This window comes from Tamandua tetradactyla, chromosome 3 (assembly GCF_023851605.1).
Source record: "Tamandua tetradactyla isolate mTamTet1 chromosome 3, mTamTet1.pri, whole genome shotgun sequence".
Lineage (NCBI taxonomy): Eukaryota > Metazoa > Chordata > Mammalia > Pilosa > Myrmecophagidae > Tamandua > Tamandua tetradactyla.
Genome location: NC_135329.1, coordinates 208,715,431 through 208,742,654, shown reverse-complemented (window position 1 = coordinate 208,742,654; position 27,224 = coordinate 208,715,431). Strand labels below are relative to the sequence as shown.

At 42.7% G+C, this 27,224-nt stretch overlaps 2 protein-coding genes across 2 annotated transcripts in view; one reads left to right on the top strand and one right to left on the bottom strand.

Moving 5' to 3' along the window:
* The window catches only part of EFHD1 (EF-hand domain family member D1), a 69,060-nt gene that overhangs the window by 11,947 nt on the left and 29,889 nt on the right, over positions 1-27,224 (bottom strand). Inside the window, exons 2-3 of the mRNA XM_077152065.1 lie at positions 26,872-27,019; positions 4,455-4,589 (exon numbers count right to left, since the gene is read on the bottom strand). Coding sequence (XP_077008180.1) covers positions 4,455-4,589; positions 26,872-27,019 — 283 coding nt within the window. The remainder of the gene's footprint in view (positions 1-4,454; positions 4,590-26,871; positions 27,020-27,224) is intronic.
* On the top strand, positions 11,244-16,908 carry LOC143676631 (golgin subfamily A member 2-like). Its single transcript, XM_077152064.1, has 2 exons — positions 11,244-12,675; positions 16,348-16,908. The coding sequence occupies exons 1-2, from the start codon at positions 11,317-11,319 to the stop codon at positions 16,672-16,674; spliced, it is 1,686 nt and encodes a 561-aa protein (XP_077008179.1). The 5' UTR covers positions 11,244-11,316; the 3' UTR covers positions 16,675-16,908.

The window sequence follows — 27,224 nt, the reverse complement described above, 5'->3', positions numbered from 1 at the left end:
CAGAATTATGGATGGACACATGGATGCCCCAGAATAAAATCTTTTTGTAGCTTCCCAAAGAGCTGGGTGTGGCCATGTTCTGTCCAACAGGAACTACAACCAATGTCATGCTCTTCAGATGAAGAGGCATGCCTTTCCCTTGCCCCTTCCTTCCTTTCCGCTGGCTGGGCAGTGGGACTGATGGTGAAGAGACTGCCTGGAGCCGATGGACAGAAGCAAAACATTAGGATATGGCAGAACAAGACAGACAAGTTCAAGTCCCAAACACTGTAGACGTCACATCCTCTCTGGGTTGCTCATGTTCAGACTACTACAGGTGAGAATTAACCTTCTATCTTGTTCAAACCACTGTCACTGGGGGTTCTTTGTTACAGGAATAGAACTTATTCCTAACTAATTCCTAATACAACCTGTGGCCCAAACCTGGCTAATAAAAGGCTTGAGGGGTAGATTGCTGGAAACTCCCAGGAAAGTTCTGGCAGAGGTTCCTGGAGCACATTACCCCCCACTTCCCTTCCCCTTTCTCTTCTCTCTCTATGAACAAGAAGTACCTGGCTCCAACTGACACCCATCCACCATGCCAAGGGGAATGAACCATAGAATGCAGTCAGTTCTGTGGACAGCAGAGCAGAGAGATGGAAAGAACCTGGGTTCTTGAAAAACTTTTTGAGCCACATGATCAGTCAATCCTAACGCTCCTAGTGCTTCTGCGAAGAAACACAGTATTGTGTTTTTTATGCCAGGCTAAGTCGCATTATCTGTACTGGCAAGTGATAACAACCTCCCCAATCTACTGCCATGCCTCAATCTTTCCCGAGGCATGCTATGTACCGGCCACCTCCACTTGAATGTCCTGAAGCCAGCTCAGAATTAAACACGTGTCCAAAACCTAGTTCATAACCTTTCCCCTCAGTCACTCACCCTCTTCTAGGGGCCTGTCTCAATTAAAAGTATAATCAGCCCCTCTCCCTTTCTAATCCAGTGGTCATAAATAGATAAAGCCAGTTCTAGGAATTTCTCAATTCATCCCTACCTCCTCCCAAGCCCCACTGCCATTATCCTCACTGACCTACAATTCTCCAGCCTTCCAAAGTCCAGTCTCTCCCGGGAGGAGTCCATCCCCACAGCATTCCCCTACTGATCAGGCTAGCAAGACCCCGCTCAAAGCCGCCTGAGGGCTCCCCAGTACCTGCAGCTGTGCTTTCCAACCTGTGGAACTTGTTCAGCTACACATTGCCTGGGCCCCACCCTGGTGAAATGACAGATAGATGCAGGCAGGGCCTGGAAGGCTGGTCTGCAGGTGGTTCTGGTGCTCAGCAGGCTGGGGAAGTCCTGACATTCCCAAGACAGACCCTCCCACTAGTGCCCAGAAGGCCTCCCCTCAACCCTGGGGCAGCTGGAGCTCCATGGCCGGCGTGGGCAGGGCCATCCTGCTCAGCATGATTTACCCACCCCATGCGCCATGGCCTGTCACAGGGTTGGGGAGCGCTGGTCCAATCCCTCGGTCTTCCTATTTTCATCTTGGCTTCCATTCCCAGCCAAATCACCAGCCCCACTCCCTTCTGCTTCCCAACCACATTGGGACACCTCATCGGTCTCCAAAGGCCTCAGGGCCTTTGCACCTGCTGTTCCCATGACAGGAACGCCTTCCCCAGCTTGATTACAAGGCGACTCCCCATTCATCTCTACACATGGGTGGCATATGTCAGCTCCTTTATGACCTTCTCCCAAGCTCAAGATGATACTGTCCTTCATTCATCGTGCAGGCAAATGTTTACTCAGGGTCATTATATGCCAAGCGCTAGAATTACAAAGATCACACACCTACCTGGCCTTTGCATCTGGCTGAGGACGCAGACACATAAACTTAACAGGCTGAAAAAAAGACACGGCTATTCTTTTTAATCCTTTCTTCTGATTGTAAAAAGTAATGCTCCTGCAGTATAAAGCATCACAAAATATAAAATTAAGTCCTTCAGACATAACTATCACTAACAATTTAGTATGTAATTCTCAAGTGTGAACGAGCAGTATTTAACAAAATTGGGGTTCAAACATATGATTTTGCTTAATTACTTTGGACATTTGTCCACAAAGACATGCAGCTGCACCTTCCTTAATGGAGCAGATGATTCCAGTGTGTGGATAAACCAATGGGGACCCAATTCCCTGAAAATGGAAGCCTTGGTTGTTTGCAAATTTTCTCAATTCCCAACCCCACAGTATGAAACTTCATGTCCAAACACCTATGTGCATTTGTCTGAGTGCCTCGGAAGGACAAAATACCAGAGGTGGAATTCTGGAGCAGAAAGATATGAAACGTGACAAATTAATCTCCAAAATGTTGGGTCAGTTTACACCCTTACCAAGAGGGGCCAGGAGTGTCTCCAACAGGGAAATCATAATTCCACCCCCTTTCGTAACTGAGGAGGGGCCCTCTCCGCCCAGATGGTCTGGGAAAGCAATGGAAGGCAGCTCTTCAGGGCGGGCCTTACAGAATGAAGGGAGTTTTCTAGGGAGAAGGTGGGGCATTCCAGGCAGAGGAAACAACAGGTGAGAAAAGGCACAGCGGGTGGATGGGTGAGGGGAGTGTAAAAGGTCCTGAATGCCAAGATGCTCCTATGGAGTCACAGAGGTCAACAGGGACACTTTTCCCACTGCAGGTGGCACTTCGTCTCCACAAAGAATTTTAAAAAAGTGTCCAACTGACCTTGGGTCCTGTTATGGGTTCAGTTGCATCCCCCAAATAGGTATGTTCAAGTCCTGACCCACAGAACCTGTTTGGAAAGGTTTATTTGGTCTTTAGAGCTATAATCAAGTTAACATGATTGAGGTCATGCTGAATCGGTCCAATATGAGTGGTACCTTTATAAGGAAGAGGCAAAGAAGGAAGCACTCTTCCCTAAACCATCAGAGAATGACCCACCTTGATTTCGGATTTCTAGACCCCAGAACAGAAAGAGAATACATTTCTGTTGTTTTAAGCCACCTCGTTTGTGGTACTTTGTTACAGCAGCCTCAGAAGAATGCAGGTCCCAAAGTGTAATGCTAATACTAAGGGTCCCAGGCCGAGGACCTTGCCAAGGCATCACAAGAGATCTGCACGTGTGGACGGAATCAATAAACAGGTCCTCTCGATGGATCCAGCCCCACCAGAAGGAACCCTTGCTCCACCCTGGGGTTTGCTTTTTCCACCAGGCCATGTGCCTGTCCCCTTAGGGAGGGTTAAAGTTTTACGTGCTTTGCCTTTGCATGGGAGTTGTATCTTCACAGCTTAAAGTGGTGCCTGGCAAAGCAGGGCATTTGATGGTGGTTTGGTGAATCAATTTTAAATCACCAAGGAAGGGCCAAGCCACTTTCAGGGTCAGACACTTGAACTAGTGTTCAAGGCACAGCCTGTCCCTGAGGCTGTCCGATGAAAGGCACTCAGCAGGAATCCACCATAACCCACAGTGTATGTTCTAGAAGAGAGTGGAATCTGTCTCCAAGCAGCAATGCAAAGAAGCAGAGATCGACCCCTTCAGAGGGGCCTAAGCAGGCCGGGATATGTCCCCAAGGACACCTTGTCTCAGAGCAAGCTCCTGGAATAAGCAAAAACTCCTGTCTCTTATAGGGGAGTCCCAACAGCTCACACTGTGTACACAGTGCTTACAGGACACCAGGCAGTTGCTAAATACTTACTATATGTTAATTCATTTAACCCTCATGGCAACCCTATTATCCCCATTGTACGAGGCATGGGGTGATGGCACGGTCAGCAGTGGAGGCAGGATCTGAACGCAGGTGGTTTGGCCCCAGAGTCTGAGCTCTAACCCACCGTGCCCTATTGCTCTGGTTGGGCAGGGAATGGGAGGACTCTTCTGATCTCTCCTCCTGCAGGTGAGCTCCATGGAGACGAAAAGGTTTGTGCCCAGCCAAGGGTAGGCTCTCAAGAAATGCTTAAAGACTGGATGAATGCATGAATAAACGGAAGGACCCAGAAGGTCTCTGGGACCATGGGCTAGAGATTCCTTCCCAGCCACTCACCACAGTCAAAGGCTGATTCCATCACCCCTTCCTCTGGCCCCGTAACTCGTTTACAGCATAGGTGTTTAAGTGCAAAGGTGCAGGTAGCTATTCAGGTAGCTCAAGTGTGGTTTTGGGGAAAGAGGAGCTTTCAGGAAAGTCTAGATCAAGAGCAGGTCTTGGAGCCCAGGAGCAGCACACCCATTCGAACCTGAAACCTGGATCAAATGTCTTCACCGTTTGGTTCGGGTTTGAATTTGCAGCTGATGCAGACATACCCACAGACACGTGAATAACATTCCGATTACACACGGACGCCCCACCCCCCACCCCATTTCCCTGCATCTGCGCTGGCATACAATCTTGGGCTGTGGCTCTGGGAGGGCCCAGGAGACGGTCCAGCTGCGTGGGGCTGGGCGCGGCGGGGGTGGGGCGGGGTCAGAACCTACCTTGGCTTCGAAGAAGTTCTTGGCACCCTGAACGCCCGCGAGGGCGACATCGACCTCGGAGAGCTTGGCCAGCGCCATCAGGCCACTGTCCTCCTGCAGCGCCCCCTCCGCTGCCTTGTGGAAGATGAGCAGGAACTGCCGGGACAGGAAGCAGAGAAAGGTTGATTCAAATCAAAGTTCCTCCCACCCGGGACTAACAGTAATTCACTCTGAGAAAAAAAAAAAAAAGGCGGGCGGAGGGGAGGCGTAGGACAGACTATTCCCCACCCCATCGGACTGTCAAAAATGAAGAGTCCACTTTCCACAAGGAAGTGGGGAAACGGGCACCTTCCAATGGGGTGGGAGGGAGTGTCGACGGATGCACCCTTTTGGAGGGTCCTCTGGGATTCTTTACCAAAAATAAAACGTTTTCGCCCTTCCAACCAGGAGTTCCACTGCCTGGTCTCCATCTGGCAGAAACAGGCACACAATGGTTTAAGAAACATTATGCATTAAAACAAAAGACTGGCAACGAGCTAGCTTACAGCCATGACAGAAAAATAAAACAGATCTGCCTATGGTATTCTTTATGTCTAAGTTAACATTTCCAACGTTTTCCGGGAACCATTTATATTTTTCTTATACATCCCATAAGAACACATTAGATTGCTTCCCTTTCTTACTATTTTCTGAGCTCATTATAGAAATTGGAATGTTTCAAATTCTTTACCCTTTTGTTTTTTCCTACAAGAAATTTAAATTCTATTTAACCTCAATTTATGTACATACATTTGTTGGGCAGAAATAAGATGCTCACTAGAAGTTATTTAAACATGAGAATATATTCAGATGAAATTCTGTGGAAATGCAATGACATGCACATGGCAAAGAAAATGTAAAATTAAAGAAGAGGATGCTTATGCATGCTTTAAATGGTTAATAGTACATGTCAAGATCACTTGCCTTTTAATTCTGTGCATGGCAATTTTTGACTTTCAGAAATGTTAAGTGAGCTCTGTCAATCTTTTATTTCTCTCTCACCAGTGGTATGCTTAGAAAAACCTTTCTTGCCAGCCAGGTTACAAAAACAATCACTGTGTTTTGTCCAGTACTTTTATGGTGTCCTTTTTTTTTTAAACATGTAAATCTTTAATTTCTGAAATGTATGACCATGAGGTTGATCATTAACCTCATTTTCTTCCAAATGGTTAGTTAGTAACACGTCCTTTATTAACTAATCCATCCCCTTCCTCCAAAATACATGACCTGAATGAATCAATCTTTGAAGCCAAATTTATACCAAGGCCGTCACAGAATAAATGTTCAGTAAACAAATAGATCATTCTTAAAAGGCAGGTCCCCCTTCTCCCGGTCATTTTATGGCTTTTAAGTTCTCTTCTTTTAAAGAATTTGTATGAATTTAATTGTTAAACAACTGCTTTCCAATTTCTGTAATTTCTTTTTCCTTTTGGAACAAATGTAAATTGATGTATTCTAAGTCAGCGTTTCCCCAGGTTTATATGTCCAAGGGATGCCTTGTATGCCCACAGGGAAATTGAAGGGTTTCTAGGGCTATTTTTCAGTCCTGTCCACCTCCCCTCCCCACCCCCCCAAAACATTGGAGTGATAGATTAGAAAGTTTCAAGTGGCTTTCCAAATTCCTACTTGGGTGTCTTCATGTTAAGACCTTCTTTTTGGGGGGGGGGGGGAGGGAGTGCAAAGACATGAATCAAACCCAGGTCTCCCACACGCAGGGGGGATTTCTACCACTGAACCACGCATGCACCCCTCGTGCCAAGACTTTTAATTCCTAGAGGGAGGTGTGTTTTACTAGGGGTCTCAACCATGACAACAAGAACCACCACAATGCCAGTAAACCTTTCTTTCTATTTCTTGCTTCAGGGGTCCAAGCTCCCTTGTGAATGTTGCCAAGGGATGAAGCCAGATGCTCATGAACTTGTGCCGCCGAGGGAGGCCAAGAGGGACAGCCCAGCTCAACAGAAATACGCATCATACACCTGCAGCTTCAAGCTCCACCACTAGAGGCCGCAAAGACGCGGCTCGCTCTGGCTCGCGGTGGCTTCCGGAAGGCAGAAAGGAGTCTTGGAAAACAGGCCAGTTAAGAGTGGTGAGTCCCCAGAAGAGCGAGGATCATATCGGAGGCCACTGCGGAGGGGGAGGTGACTGTGGTCAGACTCTCTTGAAAGAGACTTAAGCAAGGTGGGAAGGAGTAGAAATACACAGTCCTTGGACTCCCTACCCATCCTTAAACTATTTAGTTTACAGAAATCTCCATCCTCATTTCTCTATAAGGAACAAGAAGCCCCTCCTTACAGGCCCTCCTTGGAGGTCCAGAGGGCAGCTCAGAAGAGGAGGGTGTCAGCAACAACCTAACTTCGGGGGAGTCTCTTCAACCCCGAGACTTGGTTTTCGCACATCTTAAGCAGAAATGAGAATGCTCATTGTTTACAGAAGGGGTGTGGAAATTGGAAAAATTATTTACAATATTCTAGATGGGTCCTTTCCCCAGAGCTGTTTCCTCTGAACCCTCAGATCTGGTGCAGATCCAGCCTGAGTGTACACACTTTGTCAGCTCAGCACATCTGCCAACAGCAGCTCTGCCATAACTTAGGGGGCCCCCCATGCCAGTCAGTTAAAGAAAATCCAGCTCAACCTGAAAATGTTCAGCCTTCCATAAAGCATGCAGATATACCCTTTTCATTTTATCGCAATCATGACCGTCACTGAATGACTTCTCCAAAGGCCTAGCCATTTAGCCTTGTTTGTTTTCCTTTTTATAGTCCACAAAGACTGGTATGTTGAAGAAAAGTTGGAAAATGTCCTAGCTGTGACTATGAGGTAAGAGGTGGGGGAGGGAAGAAGCAGAAAACAAAGAGACAGAAAGAGAGAGCGAACAAAGCTAAATAGTTATTTCATGTACAAGCTATCAAATGCTTCGGTTAATTTTAGGAAATGTTTAACTTGGTGGCTCTGGCTGGTTACCCCAACTTTCCCTGTGTTAGTTAGGACTCTGATTGCAAGTGACAGAAATAAAAGCCAACTTAAGCAAAAAGGAGGTACTTGTTATATAAAAAGGATGTCTGCCCAAACCAAGGGTGCAATGCAGCAGCCTAGGGGATGGCTGGGCCTGGGAACAGACGCCCTCAGGGTGGGGGGCAACATTTCCTCTCCATCTCTGCCTCTGATCCACTGGGTAGAAAATGGCCGCTCCGTAGTGAGCCACTCTTTCGGCATCAGCCATGTGCAGAGCCAACTTACAGCCCTTCAGCCCCAGTTTCACATCCTCAGGATAAACAAACTGGTTCACCCAATCTGGCCAGGGGTCCATCCATGGTCCAATTAAACACAATCAGGCAGGAGAGGCACATGCCAGAGCTAGGGCTGCCAGGAACCCAGTAAGGAAGGCATCCAGGAAACCCATTGTCTTGACCTTTGTACAAATCACTGCTTATCTGTCCCTAGAGCAATTCTGTTTTGGGCAGGCATAATGGAATTAGTGAAACGACAAGGATAGATGAGGGTAGTAAGGCTTTGCTGTTTGTCTTCAAAAGAGAATGAGGTGGGGAGAGCCTGGAACCCAATTCTAGATCACCATCAAGGAAAAACTGTTAACATTTGGTCCATCTTATGGTCTCTTTCTATGTGTCTGTACACATACATAAACACACATAAATCACAAATATGAACACTCCTATTTTATATACAGTGTGGTAATCTTCTTTCGTCCTTACTTTTTACATGGTGAACACATGTGCTGTGCTCATGAGACCCTCTGTTGCACCATCATTTGTAATGGGTCCCAGTATGCCCTTTTATAAACTATCCTTAATGAGAATGTATTATTGCCATAATTGGAAAATAAATGACTTAAAATGAAGTCAGCTCCCTTGTATGTTGGAGAACAGCAGCAAATGGTGCTTAATAGGGACACACCTTCTGGATCAAAGAGCTTTTATTTGGCTACGACTTGCTTCCATGAGTCAAACCAAAGGGAAAGAAAGGGAGCGTAAACATTCACCGAGCACCTACAGAGTGCCAAGAACGAGGAAACAGCCTAGAGCTGAGCAATTTCGTCCAAGCAGCAACCCTCGTGGGTGTGGTGAAGGTGAGATTGTGACTATGATGCCTTATGGCACATGACCTAGTCCTAGCCAATCACAGTGCCCTGAATGTAGTGATTGGTTAGGGAGGTGGGCATGTGACTCCTGTAGAGCCTATTAGAAGCCTTGGACTCTGAGATACGGAAGTCCTCTATTCCGTGGATTGTTCCACCTGGGCTTTGGAAACCTGGAGTTGTTGGCAGCCATCTCGGCAGGGCCCACAGACAATAGCGTTTGCAGAGGGAGGGAATCAAGCAGACTAAATCAAGACCCTGGATTACTTGTGCTTTTTCTGTCACTTTCAACCAAGCGTCCTAAGCAATACAGGCCCTTAGTTCTAACACAGGTCCTGGAGGGAAAGCTATTAACATCCATATTTCAAAGACAGAAAAACTGATGTTTATAGGTTTGATAACCTGCTCAAGTTACTCAACTCTGTGGAAAACCAAGGTCAGGCGTAAACTCCTTCACTACATGAGCACAGTCTCAGTCATTAGTGGCATATAACATGAAGGGAAATCAGTAGAGGGAAGGGGGGCTATGGTGGGGTTGAGATGAAACAACTATTGTAGATCATTCTGGATATTCCCAAGCCTCTGCTCCCCACCATTTAAGGGAAAGTCAATACATCAACTAACCAAAAGTTAATCAAGATCAGTTGGAAAGGAGTGCCTTTGGGTAGTTTCTGAGTAAACTAGAGGGGGAAGAGTCTTAGCTTAGCAGGTAACCTGTACAGACCTCTAAACACCCTCTCAATTCCTATTCCCCAAAGGTCACAACTTTGCTGCAGAAGCTCTCCCCAACATTTGCTCCTAAGGTTCACCAAGGCAAAGCTTTACTTTCTACACCCCAGGGGTATCAGTACTGAATGCACAAATGATACAAAGGAACTGAATGAGAAACAAAGAGAAGAGAATGAAAACCAAGGGAGTCAGAGGGGGGACTGTGGAGAAGAGCATGGCAGGTGATTATGGGGGACTGTGTGGCATGGGGGTCACAACCCAGGAGCATCCGTGAGTTGGCACCTGACCTTGAGCAAGTCCTTACCTTTTGACCTTCTAGTCCCCTAGCTCTGAAATGAGAAAGCTGGACTAGATTACCCTGACAGTTTTGGTCAACACAGGTTTACTGCGATCCATTAACTGTCTCCACAACTGCCAGTTCAGGAAACAAAGATAATGGAAAACATCATTATTGATTTGTGGGCAGCATCTCAAGAGTGAAGGGACACCCAAACTGACTATCTACCACCAAGGAACTAGGAGAGAAAAAGTAAAGCTGATCTATAAAAGCAAACAGCCCCATACTGCCTATTGCTTACCACACTCCATCCTTCTTTACTTGTGAGAGTGCCCACATGCTCCTATTCTCTGCATTTCTTAGAAATTTCTTACCCCCTTACTCTGAAAAAAAAAAAAGAGTGAAGGGAAAATCCAGGTGCATCTTGGCTGGGAAAGGGGCTCAGGGTTGCTAGGTCAGGTGCAGAGAGGGACAGGAAGAGACCCAAACAGCCCTGTCTTGCTTGCACAGAAGACTTGCACTTGGCCACAGATCTCACCTTCCAAAACCAGGCCCCCATTTCTGGACTAACTAAGGTTTGAACACCAGTCCTCTCAACTCCCAGCTCTTGAGGAGCCAGCTGAATCATGGCTGTGAACAAGACTTTCAATAAAACTCAAAGGCACAAGTTCATGAAATTCCCTTCCTGGTGGGGCTGCATCAGGTCATGAAAGAAATCAGATGGACTTGAGACTTTTGCTGAAATAGCAACATCTTCATCACTAAGGTTCTCAATCACTTGGGGTCAGGTAGCAAATGCTGCATGTACTCTTTCCAGCAAGCTCCCTGTACACACAGAATTGTGCCTACAATTTTAGGAGTTCAAAGACCAATAAAGCCCCTTTCTTGACTATTTAAGGGGGGAGGAGGTCTATGAGCACAGAGTAAGATCCCTAAGTGATTACTGAAAATTAAAAAAAAAAGAGCTTTAAAATGCAAAAAAAAAAACACGAAAACTACCTGAAGTTAGACTTCTGGGCAGATGGTGGAGGAAGGAATTTATAGGGCTCACTCCTCTCCCATAAACAGCTAGTGGACAGGCGAAACTGTCAGAAATGACTGTTCTGGGTTCTGGAGACCAGAGGAGTGCGGCACGGTATCCAGGGAAGAACAGGAAGAAGAGACTGAGAAACTGCAGTGAAGAACTGGGAGTATCTTATTGGGCCATGTCTCCTGCTGCCCATCCCCCACGCTTGAAGCAAGTAGCTTCAGGTTGGTCGGTCTCTTCCTGGCAGGCTTATACAGACCAGGACTGCAGACGTCCTTCTCCCCAGTAACAGAGGGGGACATGGCCGGGGGAGACTGATCCAGCTACTGGCCAGTGAATTTACACTGCTGGGTCCTGCTGCTTTACCAGGTCCTGGACAGTACCACTGTGCCATTGTTTCAATCCCCATCAGAGGCAGAACCAGCAGATGGCTAAAAACACCCTGCCTGCTTAGTGCTGCAGGGAATAGGTTGCTGAAGAGCTATCCGCTGGACAGGCCATGAAAGTGCAGCCTTGAACTGAAAAAAGGCTTTTTTGCAAAGAGCGCCATCAGCTGGACAGGCCATGAAAATGCAGCTGTGAGGAGCTGAAAAAAAACCTTTTTGGCATCTTTAAGCCAAACTTACTAGAAGAGAAAAACTGCCAACCAAGAATTCTATATCCAGCAAAACTGTACTTCAAAAATGAGGGGGGGCAGAAACTGGAGGGCGAACTGATGAAACTGAAGAACCAGGTAGCTGCACCCCCACCCCACAAGCCCCCAGCCAGGCCCTCCGAGATGGAACAGCAGCTGCAAGCAGAGGTTAGCAAGCTGCAGAAGGAGTTGCAGCACCTAGCAGGGCACCTGCAGGCCCAGATTAAGAACAGCGAGGGCCTAAGTCATCTGAATCAGGAGCAGGAGGTGAGGCTGCTGCAGCTGGAGCGGGAAGCTGAGCTCTGGGAAGAGCAGGCGGCAGAACGGAAACAGATTCTGGAGACCATGCAGAGCGACCCCATCACCATCAGCCGCGCGCTTTCCCAAAACCGTCAACTCAAGGAGCAACTGGTTGAACTGCAGAACGGCTTTCTCAGGCTGAGCAATGAACACATGGCAGTAACCGGTGCCCTGCATTCAGAACAGCATGTCAAGAAAGAGCTGACCAAGAAGCTGGGAGAGCTGCAGGGAAACCTGGCAGAGCTCAAAGAGAGGATGGAATTAAAGAGCAAAGAGGCTCAGGGTTTGCAAGAGCAGCGTGACCAGTACCTGAGCCACCTGCAGCAGTATATAGCCGCCTGCCAGCAGCTTGTGGCTGCCTATCAGCAGCTAGCCACTGAGAAGGAGATTCTGCAAAAGGAGTTAGTGCTGCAGACCCAGCTTGCGGAAAAGCTGCAGCACGAAGAGGTTCAGAGCAAGGCCACAGCTGAGATGACAAGGCAGGAATCACAGGCGACACAGGAGTGCCTGCAAGCTGCCAATCAGCAGAACCAACAACTGCAGGCCCAGTTGGGCTTCACGAGCCTGGCTGGGGAAGGAGATGCTCTTGAGAGTCAGCAAGAGGCTCAGGATCCAGAGCTGAGCATCCCTGATGACCTAGACAGTCGGGGGGCCATGGTGGCATTTTTGAAAACGGCCATAGCCAGTGCTGAAGAAGAGCGGGCACGGCTGTGGAGGCAGCCGAAGGATCAAACGCTACGCTGCCAGCACCTGGTATGCCAAGGGACCTCATCTCGGCGGGAGCCAGAGGCTCCCCCTCCCCCCGGGACTGGCAGGGAACACATATCAGAGGACATTCATCAGGCTCTGAAAGGAGCTATGGAGAAGGTGCAGCACCGCTTTGCAGAAATTATGCACGAGAAAGTGAGCTTAAAGGATAAGGTGGAAGAGCTGGAGCATTGCTGCATCCAGCTGTCTGGAGAGACAGATGCAATCGGTGACTACATTGTCCTCTACCAAAACCAGAGGGCAGCAATGAAGGCGCACCACCATGCACAAGAGCAGTACATTAACCGCTTAGCAAAAGACCAGGAAGGTATGCGGGTGAAACTGCTCGAGTTGCGGGAGCTCATCAAAATACTTGTTGGTGATAGACCATATGCTGGGTCACAAAGCAAGTCTTAACAAATTTAAAAAGATTGAAATCATATACAACACTTTCTCGGATCATAAAGGAATGAAGTTGGAAATCAATAATAGGCGGAGTGCCAGAAAATTCACAAATACGTGGAGGCTCAACAACACACTCTTAAACAACGAGTGGGTCAAAGAAGAAATTGCAAGAGAAATTAGTAAATACCTCGAGGCGAATGAAAACGAAAATACAACATATCAAAACCTACGGGACGCAGCAAAGGCAGTGCTAAGAGGGAAATTTATTGCCCTAAATGCCTATGTCAGAAAAGAAGAAAAGGCAAAAATTCAGGAATTAACTGTCCACTTGGAAGAACTGGAGAAAGAACAGCAAACTAACCCCAAAGCAAGCAAAAGGAAAGAAATAACAAAGATTAGAGCAGAAATAAATGAAATTGAAAATATGAAAACAATAGAGAAAATCAATAAGACCAGAAGTTGGTTCTATGAGAAAATCAATAAGATTGATGGGCCTTTAGCAAGATTGACAAAAAGAAGAAGAGAGAGGATGCAAATAAATAAGATCAGAAATGGAAGAGGAGACATAACCACTGACCTCACAGAAATAAAGGAGGTAATAACAGGATACTATGAACAACTTTATGTTAATAAATACAACAATTTATATGAAATGGACAGGTTCCTGGAAAGACATGAACAACCAACTTTGACTCAAGAAGAAATAGATGACTTCAACAAACCAATCACAAGTAAAGAAATTGAATCAGTCATTCAAAAGCTTCCTAAAAAGAAAAGTCCAGGACCAGACGGCTTCACATGTGAATTTTATCAAACATTCCAGAAAGAATTAGTACCAACTCTCCTCAAACTTTTCAAAAAAATCAAAGCGGAGGGAAAGCTACCTAATTCATTCTATGAAGCCAACGTCACCCTCATACCAAAACCAGGCAAAGATATTAAAAAAAAGAAAACTACAGGCCAATCTCTCTAATGAATATAGATGCAAAAATCCTCAATAAAATTCTAGCAAATAGAATCCAACAACACATTAAAATAATTATACATCATGACCAAGTAGGATTCATCCCAGGTATGCAAGGATGGTTCAACATAAGAAAATCAATTAATGTAATACACCATATCAACAAATCAAAGCAGAAAAATCACATGATCATCTCAATTGATGCAGAGAAGGCATTTGACAAGATTCAACATCCTTTCCTGTTGAAAACACTTCAAAAGATAGGAATACAAGGGAACTTCCTTAAAATGATAGAGGGAATATATGAAAAACCCACAGCTAATATCATCCTCAATGGGGAAAAATTGAAAACTTTCCCCCTAAGATCAGGAACAAGACAAGGATGTCCATTATCACCACTATTATTCAACATCGTGTTGGAGGTTCTAGCCAGAGCAATTAGACAAGAAAAAGAAATACAAGGCATCAAAATTGGAAAGGAAGAAGTAAAACTATCACTGTTTGCAGATGATATGAAACTATACGTCAAAAACCCGGAAAAATCCACAACAAAACTACTAGAGCTAATAAATGAGTACAGCAAAGTAGCAGGTTACAAGATCAACATTCAAAAATCTGTAGCATTTCTATATACTAGTAATGAACAAACTGAGGGGGAAATCAAGAAACAAATCCCATTTATAATTGCAACTAAAAGAGTAAAATACCTAGGAATAAATTTAACTAAAGAGACAAAAAACCTATATAAAGAAAACTACAAAAAACTGTTAAAAGAAATCACAGAAGACCTAAATAGATGGAAGGGCATACCGTGTTCATGGATTGGAAGACTAAATACAGTTAAGATGTCAATCCTATCTAAATTGATTTACAGATTCAATGCAATACCAATCAAAATCCCAACAACTTATTTTTCAGAAATAGAAAAACCAATAAGCAAATTTATCTGGAAGGGCAGGGTGCCCCAAATTGCTAAAAACATCTTGAGGGAAAAAAACGAAGCTGGAGGTCTTGCGCTGCCTGACTTTAAGGCATATTATGAAGCCACAGTGGTCAAAACAGCATGGTATTGGCATAAAGATAGATATATCGACCAATGGAATCGAATAGAGTGCTCAGATATAGACCCTCTCATCTACGGACATTTGATCTTTGATAAGACAGTCAAGCCAACTCACCTGGGACAGAACAGTCTCTTCAATAAATGGTGCCTAGAGAACCGGATATCCATATGCAAAAGAAGGAAAGAAGACCCATATCTCACACCCTATACAAAAGTTAACTCAAAATGGATCAAAGATCTAAACATTAGGTCTAAGACCATAAAACAGTTAGAGGAAAATGTTGGGAGATATCTTATGAAAGTTACAATTGGAGGCGGTTTTATGGACCTTAAACCTAAAGCAAGAGCACTGAAGAAGGAAATAAATAAATGGGAGCTCCTCAAAATTAAACACTTTTGTGCATCAAAGAACTTCATCAAGAAAGTAGAAAGACAGCCTACACAATGGGAGACAATATTTGGAAATGACATATCAGATAAAGGTCTAGTATCCAGAATTTATAAAGAGATTGTCCAACTCAACAACAACAAAAAGACAGCCCACCCAATTACAAAATGGGAAAAAGACTTGAACAGACACCTATCAGAAGAGGAAATACAAATGGCCAAAAGGCACATGAAGAGATACTCAATGTCCCTGGCCATTAGAGAAATGCAAATCAAAACCACAATGAGATATCATCTCACACCCACCAGAGTGGCCATTATCAACAGAACAGAAAATGACAAGTGCTGGAGAGGATGCAGAGAAAGAGGCACACTTATCCACTGTTGGTGGGAATGTCAAATGGTGCAACCACTGTGGAAGGCAGTTTGGCGGTTCCTCAAAAAGCTGAATATAGAATTGCCATACGACCCAGCAATACCATTGCTGGGTATCTACTCAAAGGACTTAGGGGCAAAGACACAAACGGACATTTGCACACCAATGTTTATAGCAGCGTTATTTACAATTGCAAAGAGATGGAAACAGCCAAAATGTCCATCAACAGAAGAGTGGCTAAACAAACTGTGGTATATACATACGATGGAATATTATGCAGCTTTAAGACAGGATAAACTTATGAAGCATGTTCTCTAGGATGGACCTAGAGAACATTATGCTGAGTGAGTCTAGCCAAAAACTAAAAGACAAATACTGTATGGTCCCACTGATGTGAACCGACATTCGAGAATAAACTTGGAATATGTCATTGGTAACAGAGTCCAGCAGGAGTTAGAAACAGGGTAAGATAATGGGTAATTGGAGCTGAAGGGATACAGACTGTGCAACAGGACTAGATACAAAAACTCAAAAATGGACAGCACAATAATACCTAATTGTAAAGTAATCATGTTAAAACACTGAATGAAGCTGCATCTGAGCTATAGGTTTGTGTTTTTTTTTTTACTATTATTTTTACTTTTATTTTTTTTCTCTATATTAACATTCTATATCTTTTTCTGTTGTGTTGCTAGTTCTTCTAAACTGATGCAAATGTACTAAGAAGCAATGATCATGCATCTATGTGATGATGTTAAGAATTACTGATTCCATATGTAGAATGGCATGATTTCTAAATGTTGGGTTAATTTCTTTTTTTCCATTAATTAATAAAAATAAAAAAAAAATAAAAAAATACTTGTTGGTGAGTGCAACAAATGGCACGACAAATTTCTGGCAGCTGCCCAGAGCCCTGCTGGTCAGGCCACAACAGCACCCTCAGCTCCCCAGGAGCTCGGAGCAGCCAACAGCCAGGACCTTCCCAAGGTGAACCTGGCAAATGATGTGGGATCTGTAAAGGGAGGGGCCCTCCAAAGCCAGACTGTTCCAGAGATCCCCACGGCCCAGCAGAGAATGCTACTGCTACATGAGATCCAACACCCCCAGGATCACCTTGGACTGGGCAATACATCCTGCATCCCCTTCTTCTACCGGGCACATGAGAATGAAGAAGTCTGGAAGGTTCTGCTCGTCTAATGCCTGTCTCTGGCAGGCAAAACCCAAGGAAGCGGGGCTGGGGGCTAGGCCCCTACTTTCTCCCTACCACTCCTTCCCCACCTCCTTCCCTGCATCCCCCCCTTTTCTACCACCCTTTATCCCTCAAGTAGCAAGGTGGGGTCCTGAGGGGCTATGTTAAGCCACGAAAATAGACCCCTTGCTACCGTGGCCTGGATAGGACTAAGTCCTAATTTCTAGGGTATGCTTGTTAAGTTTCAGTAAAACTGAAAAAAAAAAAACAAAAAAACAGACCAGATACTATTAAAGCCAATGTTCAAGTACATGACCCTGTGCGACAGTGGCTGTGACCAGCATTCACGTGTACACAGGGGCCCATCACAGCGGCTATCCCTGTTGGCCCCCGGTGGGGTATGGGTTCGGGGCCCGCGGCCCAGGGTCTGTGGGGGAAGGGGTCACCGAAACAGCCACAGGTTTGGAATTGAAGATTCTCAAGCTAAGGAGAGTGCCCAAGGGCCAGGATGGCCCAGAGTGCTAGCCCAGGGCTGGGAAGTCCTTGACTTCGTCTCATGAGCCGGCACACTGAGGGAGGGTCTCCTGAATGGAAGTTTCTGGGCTTTTCCGCCTGCACACCAGGCCTTCCCACAGCAGAACAAGCTTAAGTCAGGCAAGGTGAGCTGGAGCCCTCAAGTGAATGTAGCAGTGCCTCCAACTGAAGAAGGTGCGGTGTCGGTGTCTCCCTAGGGAGGAGGGGTGGGGTAGCTCCCCAAGGAGGAGGGGGGGCATGTGTCTGCACAGGAAGGAGTGGGTTGGGTGTCTCCCCAGGGAGCAGGGGTTTGGGGTCTCCCCAGTGAGGAGGGAGGCAGCGGTCTCTCCATGGAGGTGGGGGGGTGGGTTTCTCCCCAGGGAGGAGGGAGGTGGTTGTCTTATCCCCCACCAGGATCCTCCCAGGCAAGTGTGGGCAGAGGGTCTCTAAAAAAAAAAAATGAGGGGGAAATTAAAACATTTTCAGACAAAAAAATCACTGAGAGAATTTGTGACCAAGAGACTGGCTCTGTAAGAAATACTAAAGGGAGCACTAGAGATAGATAGGAAAAGACAGGAGAGAGAGGTGTGGAGAAGAGTATAGAAATGGAGACGATCAGTAAAGGTAAAGAAAAGAAAAATTAGATAAAATATATAAAATCCAAAAGGCAAAATGGCAGAAGAAAGTACTGCCCGTACAGTTATAACACTAAATGTTAATGGATTAAACTCCCCAGTCAAAAGACATAGACTGGCAGAATGGATTAGAAAAACAGGACCCATCTAGATGCTTTCTACAAGAAATGCATCTTAGACCCAAGGATAAACAGGTTGAAAGTGAAAGGTTGGGAAAAGATATTCCATGCAAATAACAATCAGAGAAGAGCAGGAGTAGCTATACTAACATCCAACAAATCAGACTTCAAATGTAAAACAGTTAAAAGACATAAAGAAGGACACTATGTATTAATAAAAGGAAGAATTCAAAGAAGACATAACAATCATAAGTATTTATGCACCAAGCCAGAATGCTCCAAAATTCAAGAGGCAAACACCGAACAGAAAAATAGACACATCTACCATAATAGTTGGAGACTTCAATTCCCCACTCCTATCAATGGACAGAATATCTAGACAGAGGATCAATAAAGAAACAGAGAACTTGAATGACACAATAAATGAGCTAGACTTAACAGACATTTATACAACATTACACCCCACAACAGCAGGATACACCTTTTCTCAAGTGCTCATGGATCATTCTCAAGGATAGACCATATGCTGGGTCACAAAGCAAGTCCCAGTAAATTTAAAAAGATTGAAATCTTCCAAAACACTTTCTCAGATCATAAAGGAATGAAGCTGGAAATCAATAATAGGCAGAGTGCCAGAAAATGCACAATGTAGGCTCAACAAAACACTCTTAAACAACCAGTGGGTCAAGGAAGAAATTACAAGAGAAATCAGTAAATACCTCAAGGCAAATGAAAATGAAAACACAACATATCAAAATTTATGGGATGCAGCAAAGGCAATCCTAAGAGGGAAATTTTTGCCCTAAATGCCTATATCAAAAAAGAAGAAAGAGCAAAAATTGAGGAATTAACAGTCCACTTGGAAGAACTAGAGAAAGAACAGCAAATTAACCCCAAAGTAAACAAAAGGAAAGAAATAATGAAGATTAGAGCAGAAATAAATGAAATTGAGAACATGAAAACAGTCGAGAAAATCAACAAAACCAGAAGTTGCTTCTACGAGAAAATCAATAAGATTGACAAAAAGAAGAGAGAGGATGCAAATAAATAAAATAAGAAATGGAAGAGGAGAGACATAACCACTGACCCCACAGAAATAAAGGAGGTAATGAGAGGATACCATGAACAACTTTATGCTAATAAACTAGACAATGTAGATGAAATGGACAACTTCCTAGAAAGGCATGAACAACCAACTTTGACTTGAGAAGAAATAGACGACCTCAACAAACCAATCACAAGTAAAGAAGTTGAATCAGTCATTAAGAAGCACCCCAAAAAGTAAAGTCCAGAACCAGACTGCTTCACATGTGAATTCTACCAAACATTCAAAAAGGATTAGTACAATCCTGCTCAAACTCTTCAATAAAACTGAAGAGGAGGGAAAGCTACCTGACTCATTCTACGAAGCCAACATCACCCTTGTACCAAAGCCAGACAAAGATATTACAAAAAGAGAAAACTATGGACCAATCTTTATTATGAATATAGATGCAAAAATCCTCAACAAAACTCCTGCAAATCGAATCCAGCAGCATTTTAAAAGAATTATACACGATGACCAAGGAGGATTCATCCCAGATATGCAAGAATGGTTCAACATAAGAAAATCAATTAATGTAATATACCATATCAACAAATCAAGGGAAAGAAACCACATGATCATGTCAACTGGTGCAGAAAAGGCATTTGACAAAATTCAACACCCTAACGTCCCAGATGCTGCCAGGCCAGAGCACACTGTTGAGCACCAGATCTGCAGCGTGGCCAAATCGTGGAGACAGCACTGCTGCTGTCACCTCGTCTAGCAGGCCAAATAGAGTTGAACGGCGATGTGATCGGAATCATCCCCTCCTGCATCCTTCAAGTCCTTAAAAGTGGCAGTAATCTCTGCAATCCCTCCAGGAATCTGGAATGGAAGACCTGAGCTTCAAATTTTTATGGAACTTCAAGGGGCCCTGAACAGCCAAAACAATTTTGAAAAAGAAGAGGTTGGAGGACTAATACTTCCTGACTTCAAATTGAACTACAAAGTGGCAGTAATCAAAACAGTGTGGTAAAGGCTCAAAAACAGATAGACCAGTGGAACAGAATTTAAAATCCATAAATAGACTCATACATCTAGGGCAAATTGATTTTTGACAAATGTGCTAAGCACATGAAATGGGAATAAAACAGTCTCTTCAACCAACAGTATTGGGAAAACTGGATAGTCACAGGCAGAAGAATTAAATTCAACCCCTACCTCACAGCATATGCAAAAATCTACTCAAAATGAATCAAGGACCAAAATATAAGAGCTAAAGTTAAACAACTCTTAGAAGATAACATAGAAGCAGTTCTTCATGACCTGAATTTGATAAAGGGGTTCTTAAATATGACACCAAAAGCATAAGCCACAAAAGAAACAATAGATAAATTTGATTTCATCAAAATTTGAAACTTATGTGCATTGATCAAAATTATCAAGAAAGTGAAAAGACAACCTATAGGATGGGAGAAAATAGTTTAAAACCATATATTAGATAAGGGCTTAATGTCCACAATATATAAAGAACTTGTTAATGAAACAAGGAAAAGATAACCCAGTTATAAAACGTGCAGGGAACTTGGACATTTTTCCAAAGAAGATAGATAAGATGCCAATAAACACATGAAAAGTTGTTCAAATCATTGACCATTATGGAAATACAAAGCCAAACTATAATGAGATACCACATCACACATATAAGGAAGGTTATTATAACAAATTGGATAATAACAAGCGTTAGGATGTAGAGAAATTTTAACTCTATGCATTGTTAGTGGGAATGTAAAATGGTGCAAAAACTGTAGAAAGCAATATGGCAGTTCTGCAAAAGCATAAATATAGAATTACCATATGACTGGGTAATCCCACATCAAGATATATAACCAAAGAGAGTGAAAAAAGGGGTTGCAAATTGATAATGTACAGCATCATTATTCACAATAATAATCACATTATAATGATTTTTATAGCACCATTGTTCACAATAGCCCAAACCTAGAAACATCCCAAGTGTCTATCCACAAATTAATGGATGAAACAAAATGTAGTCCATATACAGGTTGGAATACTATTTGACCTTAAGAAAGAATGAAATTATGAGAGAAACTGTAATATGGAAGGATCTTGAAACATGCTCAGTGAAATAAACATGCACAAAAGGGGAAAAAAAAAATTCAACACCCTTTCCTGTTGAAAACACTTCAGAAGATAGGATTAGAAGGGAACTTCCTCCAAATGATAAAGGGAATATATGAAAAACCCATAGCTAACATCCTCAACGGGGAAAAACTGAAAACTTTAACCCTAAGATCAGGAACAAGACAAGGATGTCCACTATCACCACTGTTATTCAACATTGTGTTGGAAGTTCTAGCCAGAGCAATTAGACAAGAAAAAGAAATACAAGGCATCAAAATTGGAAAGGAAGAAGTAAAACTCTCACTGTTTGCAGATGATATGATACTATATGTCAAAAACCCTGAATAATCCACAGCAAAACTACTAAAGTTAATAAATGAGTACAGCAAAGTGGCAGGTTACAAGATCACCACTCAAAAATCTGTAGTGTTTCTATACACTAACAATGAACAATCTGAGGGGAAAATCAAGAACAAATTCCATTTACAATTGCAACCAAAAGAATAAAATATTTAGGAACAAATTTAACTAAAGAGACAAAGAAAAATACAGGAAACTGTTAAACGAATTCATAGAAGATCTAAGTAAATAGAAGGGCATACCATGTTCATGGATTGGAAGACTAAATATAGTTAAGATGTCAATTTTACCTAAATTGATTTATAGATTCAGTGCAATAACAATTAAAATCCCAAAAACTTACTTTTCAGAAATAGAAAACCAATAACCAAATTTATCTGGAAGGGCAGGGTGCCCAAATAGCTAAAAACGTCCTGAGAAAGAAAAATGAAGTGGGAGGTCTCGCACTACCTGACTTTAAGGCGTAAAACGAAGCTACAGTGGTCAAAACAGCATGGTACTGGCATAAAGATAGATATATTGACCAATGGAATTGAACAGAGTGCTCAGTTATAGACCCTCTCATCTATGGACAATTGATCTTTGATAAGGCAGTCAAGCCAACTCACCTGGGACAGAACAGTCTCTTCAATAAATGGTGCCTAGAGAACTGGATATCCACATGCAAAAGAATGAAAGAGGATCCATTTCTCACACCGTATACAAAAATTAACTCAAAATGGATCAAAGACCTAAACATTAGATCTAAGACCATAAAACTTTTAGAAGAAAATGTAGGGAAATATCTTATAAATCTTGTAACAGGAGGCAGTTTCCTAGACATTACACCCAAAACACGAGCATTGAAGAAAGAAAGAAAGAAATGGGAACTCCTCAAAAATGCACTTTTATGCATCAAAGAACTTCGTCAAGAAAGTAAAAAGACAGCTTACACAATAGGAGACAATATTAGGAAACCAGATAAAAGTCTAGTATCCGGAATATATAAAGAGATTGTTCAACTCAACAACAAAAAGACAGACAACACAATTACAAAGTGGACAAAAGACATGAACAGACACTTCTCAGAAGAGGAAATACAAATGGCCAAAAGGCACATGAAAAGATGTTCAACTTCCCTGGCTATTAGGGAAATGCAAATCAGAACCACAAGGAGATATTATCTCACACCCACCAGAGTGGCCATTATCAATAAAACAGAAAATGACAAGTGCTGGAGAGGATGTGGAGAAAGAGACACATTTATTCACTGTTGGTGGGAATGTCAAATGTTACAACCACTGTGGAAGGCAGTTTCATGGTTCCTCAGAAAGCTAAGTATAGAATTGCCATATGACTCAGCAATACCACTGCTAGATATCTACTCAGGGGACATGATGGCAAGGACACAAATGGGCATTTGCATACCAATGTTTATAGCAGCATTATTTACAATTGCCAAGAGATGGAAACAGCCTAAATGTCCATCAACAGACGAGTGACTAAACAAGCTGTGGTATATACATATGATGGAATATTATGCAGCTGTAAGACAGAATAAAGATATGAAGTATGTAACAACATGGATGGACCTTAAGAATATTATGCTGAGTGAGATTAGCCAGGAACAAAAGGACAAATACTGCATGGTCCCTCTGATATGCACTGAATGTAATGAATGAACTTGGATAATTTCAGTTAAGAACAGAGGTCATCAGGAGATAGAAATAGCATAGGTATTGGGTAATTGGAACTGAAGGGCTACAGATTGTGCAACAGGACTGATTGTAAAAATTCAGAAATGGATAGCACAATACTAGCTAACTGTAATACAATTATGTTAGAACATTGAATGAAGCTGAATGTGAGAATGATAGAGGGAGGAGGTCTAGGGGCACAACTGAAATCAGAAGGAAAGATAGATGATAAAGACTGAGATGGTATAATCTAGGAATGCCTAGAGTGTATAATGGTAGTGACTAAATATACAAATTTAAAAATGTTTTGCATGAGGAAGAACAAAGGAATGTCATTACTGCAGGGTGTTGAAAATAGATGGTAATTAATATTTTAAAACTTTAACTTATGTGTGAGACTAAAGCAAAAAAATATTTATTTGGTACAAAATTTATATTTTGACTAGTGCATTTCCTTTTATAACTTATGTGGACAGCTTAATTGAACACCATATGTACATGGAACCTTGAGTAGGGCATGAGATTTTGTAGGTTTGTCCAGAGTGATGCCTCGATAAATCCCAGAAGGATTTGAACAGTGAATAAAAAAGTATCTGCAAAGTCCCCTTGGGGAATGGTGAGAAAGGGGGAAAATTCAATTTCCCCAAGGGAGAATTCTAGGTATTCTCACAAGCAGTGGGGACAACCAAAGCAATAGGCTGAGCCCCCAATCTTGGGGTTTGTTCATATAAAACTTAACCCCGCAAAGGGTAGGCTAAGCCTACTCAAAATTAGGCCTAAGAGTCATCCCCAAGAGAACCTCTTTTGTTGCTCAGATGTGGCCTCTCTCTCTCTCAGACAACACAACAAGCAGACTCACTGCCCTCTCCCTCTCTACGTGGGACATGACTCCAGGGGTGTAGACCTTCCTGGCAACATGGGACAGAAATCCTAGAATGAGCTGGAACTCAGCATCAAGCGATTGAGAAAACCTTCTCGACCAAAAGGGGGAAGAGCAAAATGAGACAAAATAAAGTGCCAATGGCTGAGAGATTCCAAACAGAGTCGAGAGGTTATCCTGGAGGCTATTCTTATGCATAATATAGATATCACCTTTTTAGTTAAGGCATAGCGGAGAGGCTGGAGGGAACTGCTTGAAAATGTAGAGCTGTGTTCCAGTAGCCATGTTTCTTGAAGATGATTGTATAATGATATAGCTTTCGCAATGAGACTGTGTGATTGTAAAAACCTTGTGTCTGATGCTCTCTTTATCTACCTTATCGACAGACGAGTAAACATATGGATTAAAAATGTATAAATAGGCGGGCCGCGGTGGCTCAGCGGGCAAAGTGCTTGCCTGCTATGCCGGAGGACCTCGGTTCGATTCCCGGCCCCAGCCCATGTAACAAAAAACGGAGAAACAGAATACAATAAAACAAGAAAATGTTTAAAAATGTTTCCCTTTCTTCCTTCCTTCCTTCCTTCTATCCTTCCTTCCTTCTCTCTGTCTTTCCTTTAAAAAAAAAAAAAAAAAATGTATAAATAATAGGGGGAACAAATGCTAAAATAAATTTAGTAGATTGAAATGCTAGTGATCAATGAAAAGGAGGGGTTAGGGGTATGGTATGTATGAATTTTTTCTGTTTTCTTTTTATTGCTTTTTCTGAATTGATGCAGATGTTCTAAGAAATGATCATGATGATGAATATACAACTATGTGATGATAGTGTATTTGATTATATAACAAGAACGGAATGATATATGGTAAGAATGTTTGTGTTTGGATGTTGATATGTTTAATAAATAAATAAATAAAAATACACTAGAAGCATACAACAGCAGATTTGAACAGGCAAAAGAAAGGGTCAGTCAGCTTAGAAGAGAGGACATCCAAAATCAAGCAGACAAAAAAACAGATAGAGAAAAGTACAGAACAAATTGAGCAGGACCTCAGGGAACTGAATGACAGCATAAAGTATGCAAACATATGTGTCATGGGTGTCCCAGAAGGAGAAGAGAAGGGAAGAGGGGCAGAAAGAATATTTAAGGAAATAATGGCTGAGAATTTCCCAAGTCTTATGAAAGAAATAAACATACATGTCAAAGAAGGGCGATATGCTCTAAACAAAATAAATCCTAATAGATCTACCCAGACATACACTAATCAGAATGTCAAATGTCAAAGATAAAGAGAGAATTCTGAAAGCAGCTAGAGAAAAGCATTTCATCACATACAAAGGATCTTTCTCATTAGAAACCATAGAGAAGAGAGTGGTATGATATTTAAAATACTGAAGAGAAAGACCTCTGGCCAAAAATTCTTTGTCCAGCAAAACTGTCCTTCAAAAGAGCACAGAATGGTCTTCCACGAACTAGAACAAACATATGTAACTGTTATAAGGTGTTAATAATGGGGTTGTACATGGGAAAAAATACACCTAATGCAAACTATAGGTTTTAGTTTAGCTATAGTTAACAGTAAGATTTTAATATTCTTCTATCAATTGTAATACAGGTAGCACAGCAATGCTAAGTGTCAATAACAGGGAGGTTTAATGTGTAGGAGGTTTTCTTTTTGCAGCAATGAAAATGTTCTAAAATCGGTAGTGGTGATGAAAGCATCACACTGTGATTATACTGAGAAGCACCGATTGTACACGTTGGATGGATTGTATGTGTGACTAGAACTGCATTAAAAAAAGAAGCATATAATGTAAAGTCATAGACATAAAATATAGAACATAGGTTGCCAGGGTACAAAATAAGGCTCTATAATGGGTACCAATGCTTAATATGTGCAGAATATTAACTAGGTTGAAAGTAAACATTTGGAAATGGATAAAGGAGACAGTAGCACATTATTGTGAGAATTAGCAGTGCTGAGTTGTCAGTGAATATGGTGGAAAGGGGAAGTTTAGAGTCATATATGCCACCAGAATGAAAGCTGGGGTTGCGACATGGAGAGTATACCACAGTGAATATTGTGGTGGACAATGCTCGTGAGTGACTGTATGTACAAATATTTAAAAATTATTTCATGAACTAGAACAAACATATGACGCTATCACAAGGAGTTAACAATGGAGGAGAATATGGGGAAAATGTACGTATTACAAGCTACGGACTATTGTTAGCAGTGACATCTTCATATTCTTTCATCAACAATAAATGTACAACACCAATACTATAGCTCAGTGATAGGGGGATTAAGAGGAATAGGATGATTACGGGATAAGAGGAATGGGGCAATTGGGGTTTTCTTTTTTATTCCTTTATCTGGAGTAATAAAAATGTTCTAAAATTGATCATAGTGATGAATGCACAACCATGTGACGATACTGTGAGCCACCGACTGTATACTTTGGGTGGTTTGCATGGTGTGTGAATATATCTCAATAAAACTGAATTTCAAAATAAGAAGTATAAAATTATATAACAACCAAAATGTTGCACCCCCCCATGAATATTTTTTTGAACATCCTTCTAGATTTCTCTGTACGTATAATTTTACCCAAATGCAGTCACACTGTCCATGCCAACTTCCAATCTGTTTACTAAGCATTTTCCCATGACAGCTCTGCTGGTCACTGTCTCCTTAAAGATAAATATTTTTTTCAAGCAGAATGGCGTGTGAAATATCCCAACAGCACTCTAGAGCAGCTGAGCCCATTTCTGGTCCAGGGGATGCAAGTCTGAGGGTTTCTCAGCGGCACTGCCCTCCGGGGGGGGTGAAGGACCAGTAGGACACAGGTACCTCCCGGAAGCTGAGTTTGCCGTCCGAGTCCTCGTCCGCCTCCTTGATCATGCGCTTCAGGCCCAGGTGGGTCTGGGGGGCCCCCAGCTTCTCCATCATCAGCTTCAGCTCCATCAGGTCAATGAAGCCATCCCGCCCGGCATCATACCTGCAAGGACGAAAGGAAGGCACTGGTAAGGAAGGTCATGTAGTGAAGAAAGAAAGAAAGAAAAACAAAATGTCAGATACCTCCTGCTTGCATCGTTGTCCACCCAGGGTCACCTCATCAGAAAGGCGACACACTCCTTGAAACCCCTCTGGGTTTTGTATGACTTGAAGTGGATGCTGTACTACGCATTTGTTTTCACATCTCA

Bases quoted from the DNA above. Each gene is read 5' to 3' on its own strand.
- LOC143676631 (XM_077152064.1), top strand. From the start codon at position 11,317: ATGAAACTGAAGAACCAGGTAGCTGCACCCCCACCCCACAAGCCCCCA. The intron at 12,676-16,347 runs GCTGGGTCACAA...CTTGTTGGTGAG, and splicing joins TTGTTGGTGATAGACCATAT to TGCAACAAATGGCACGACAA.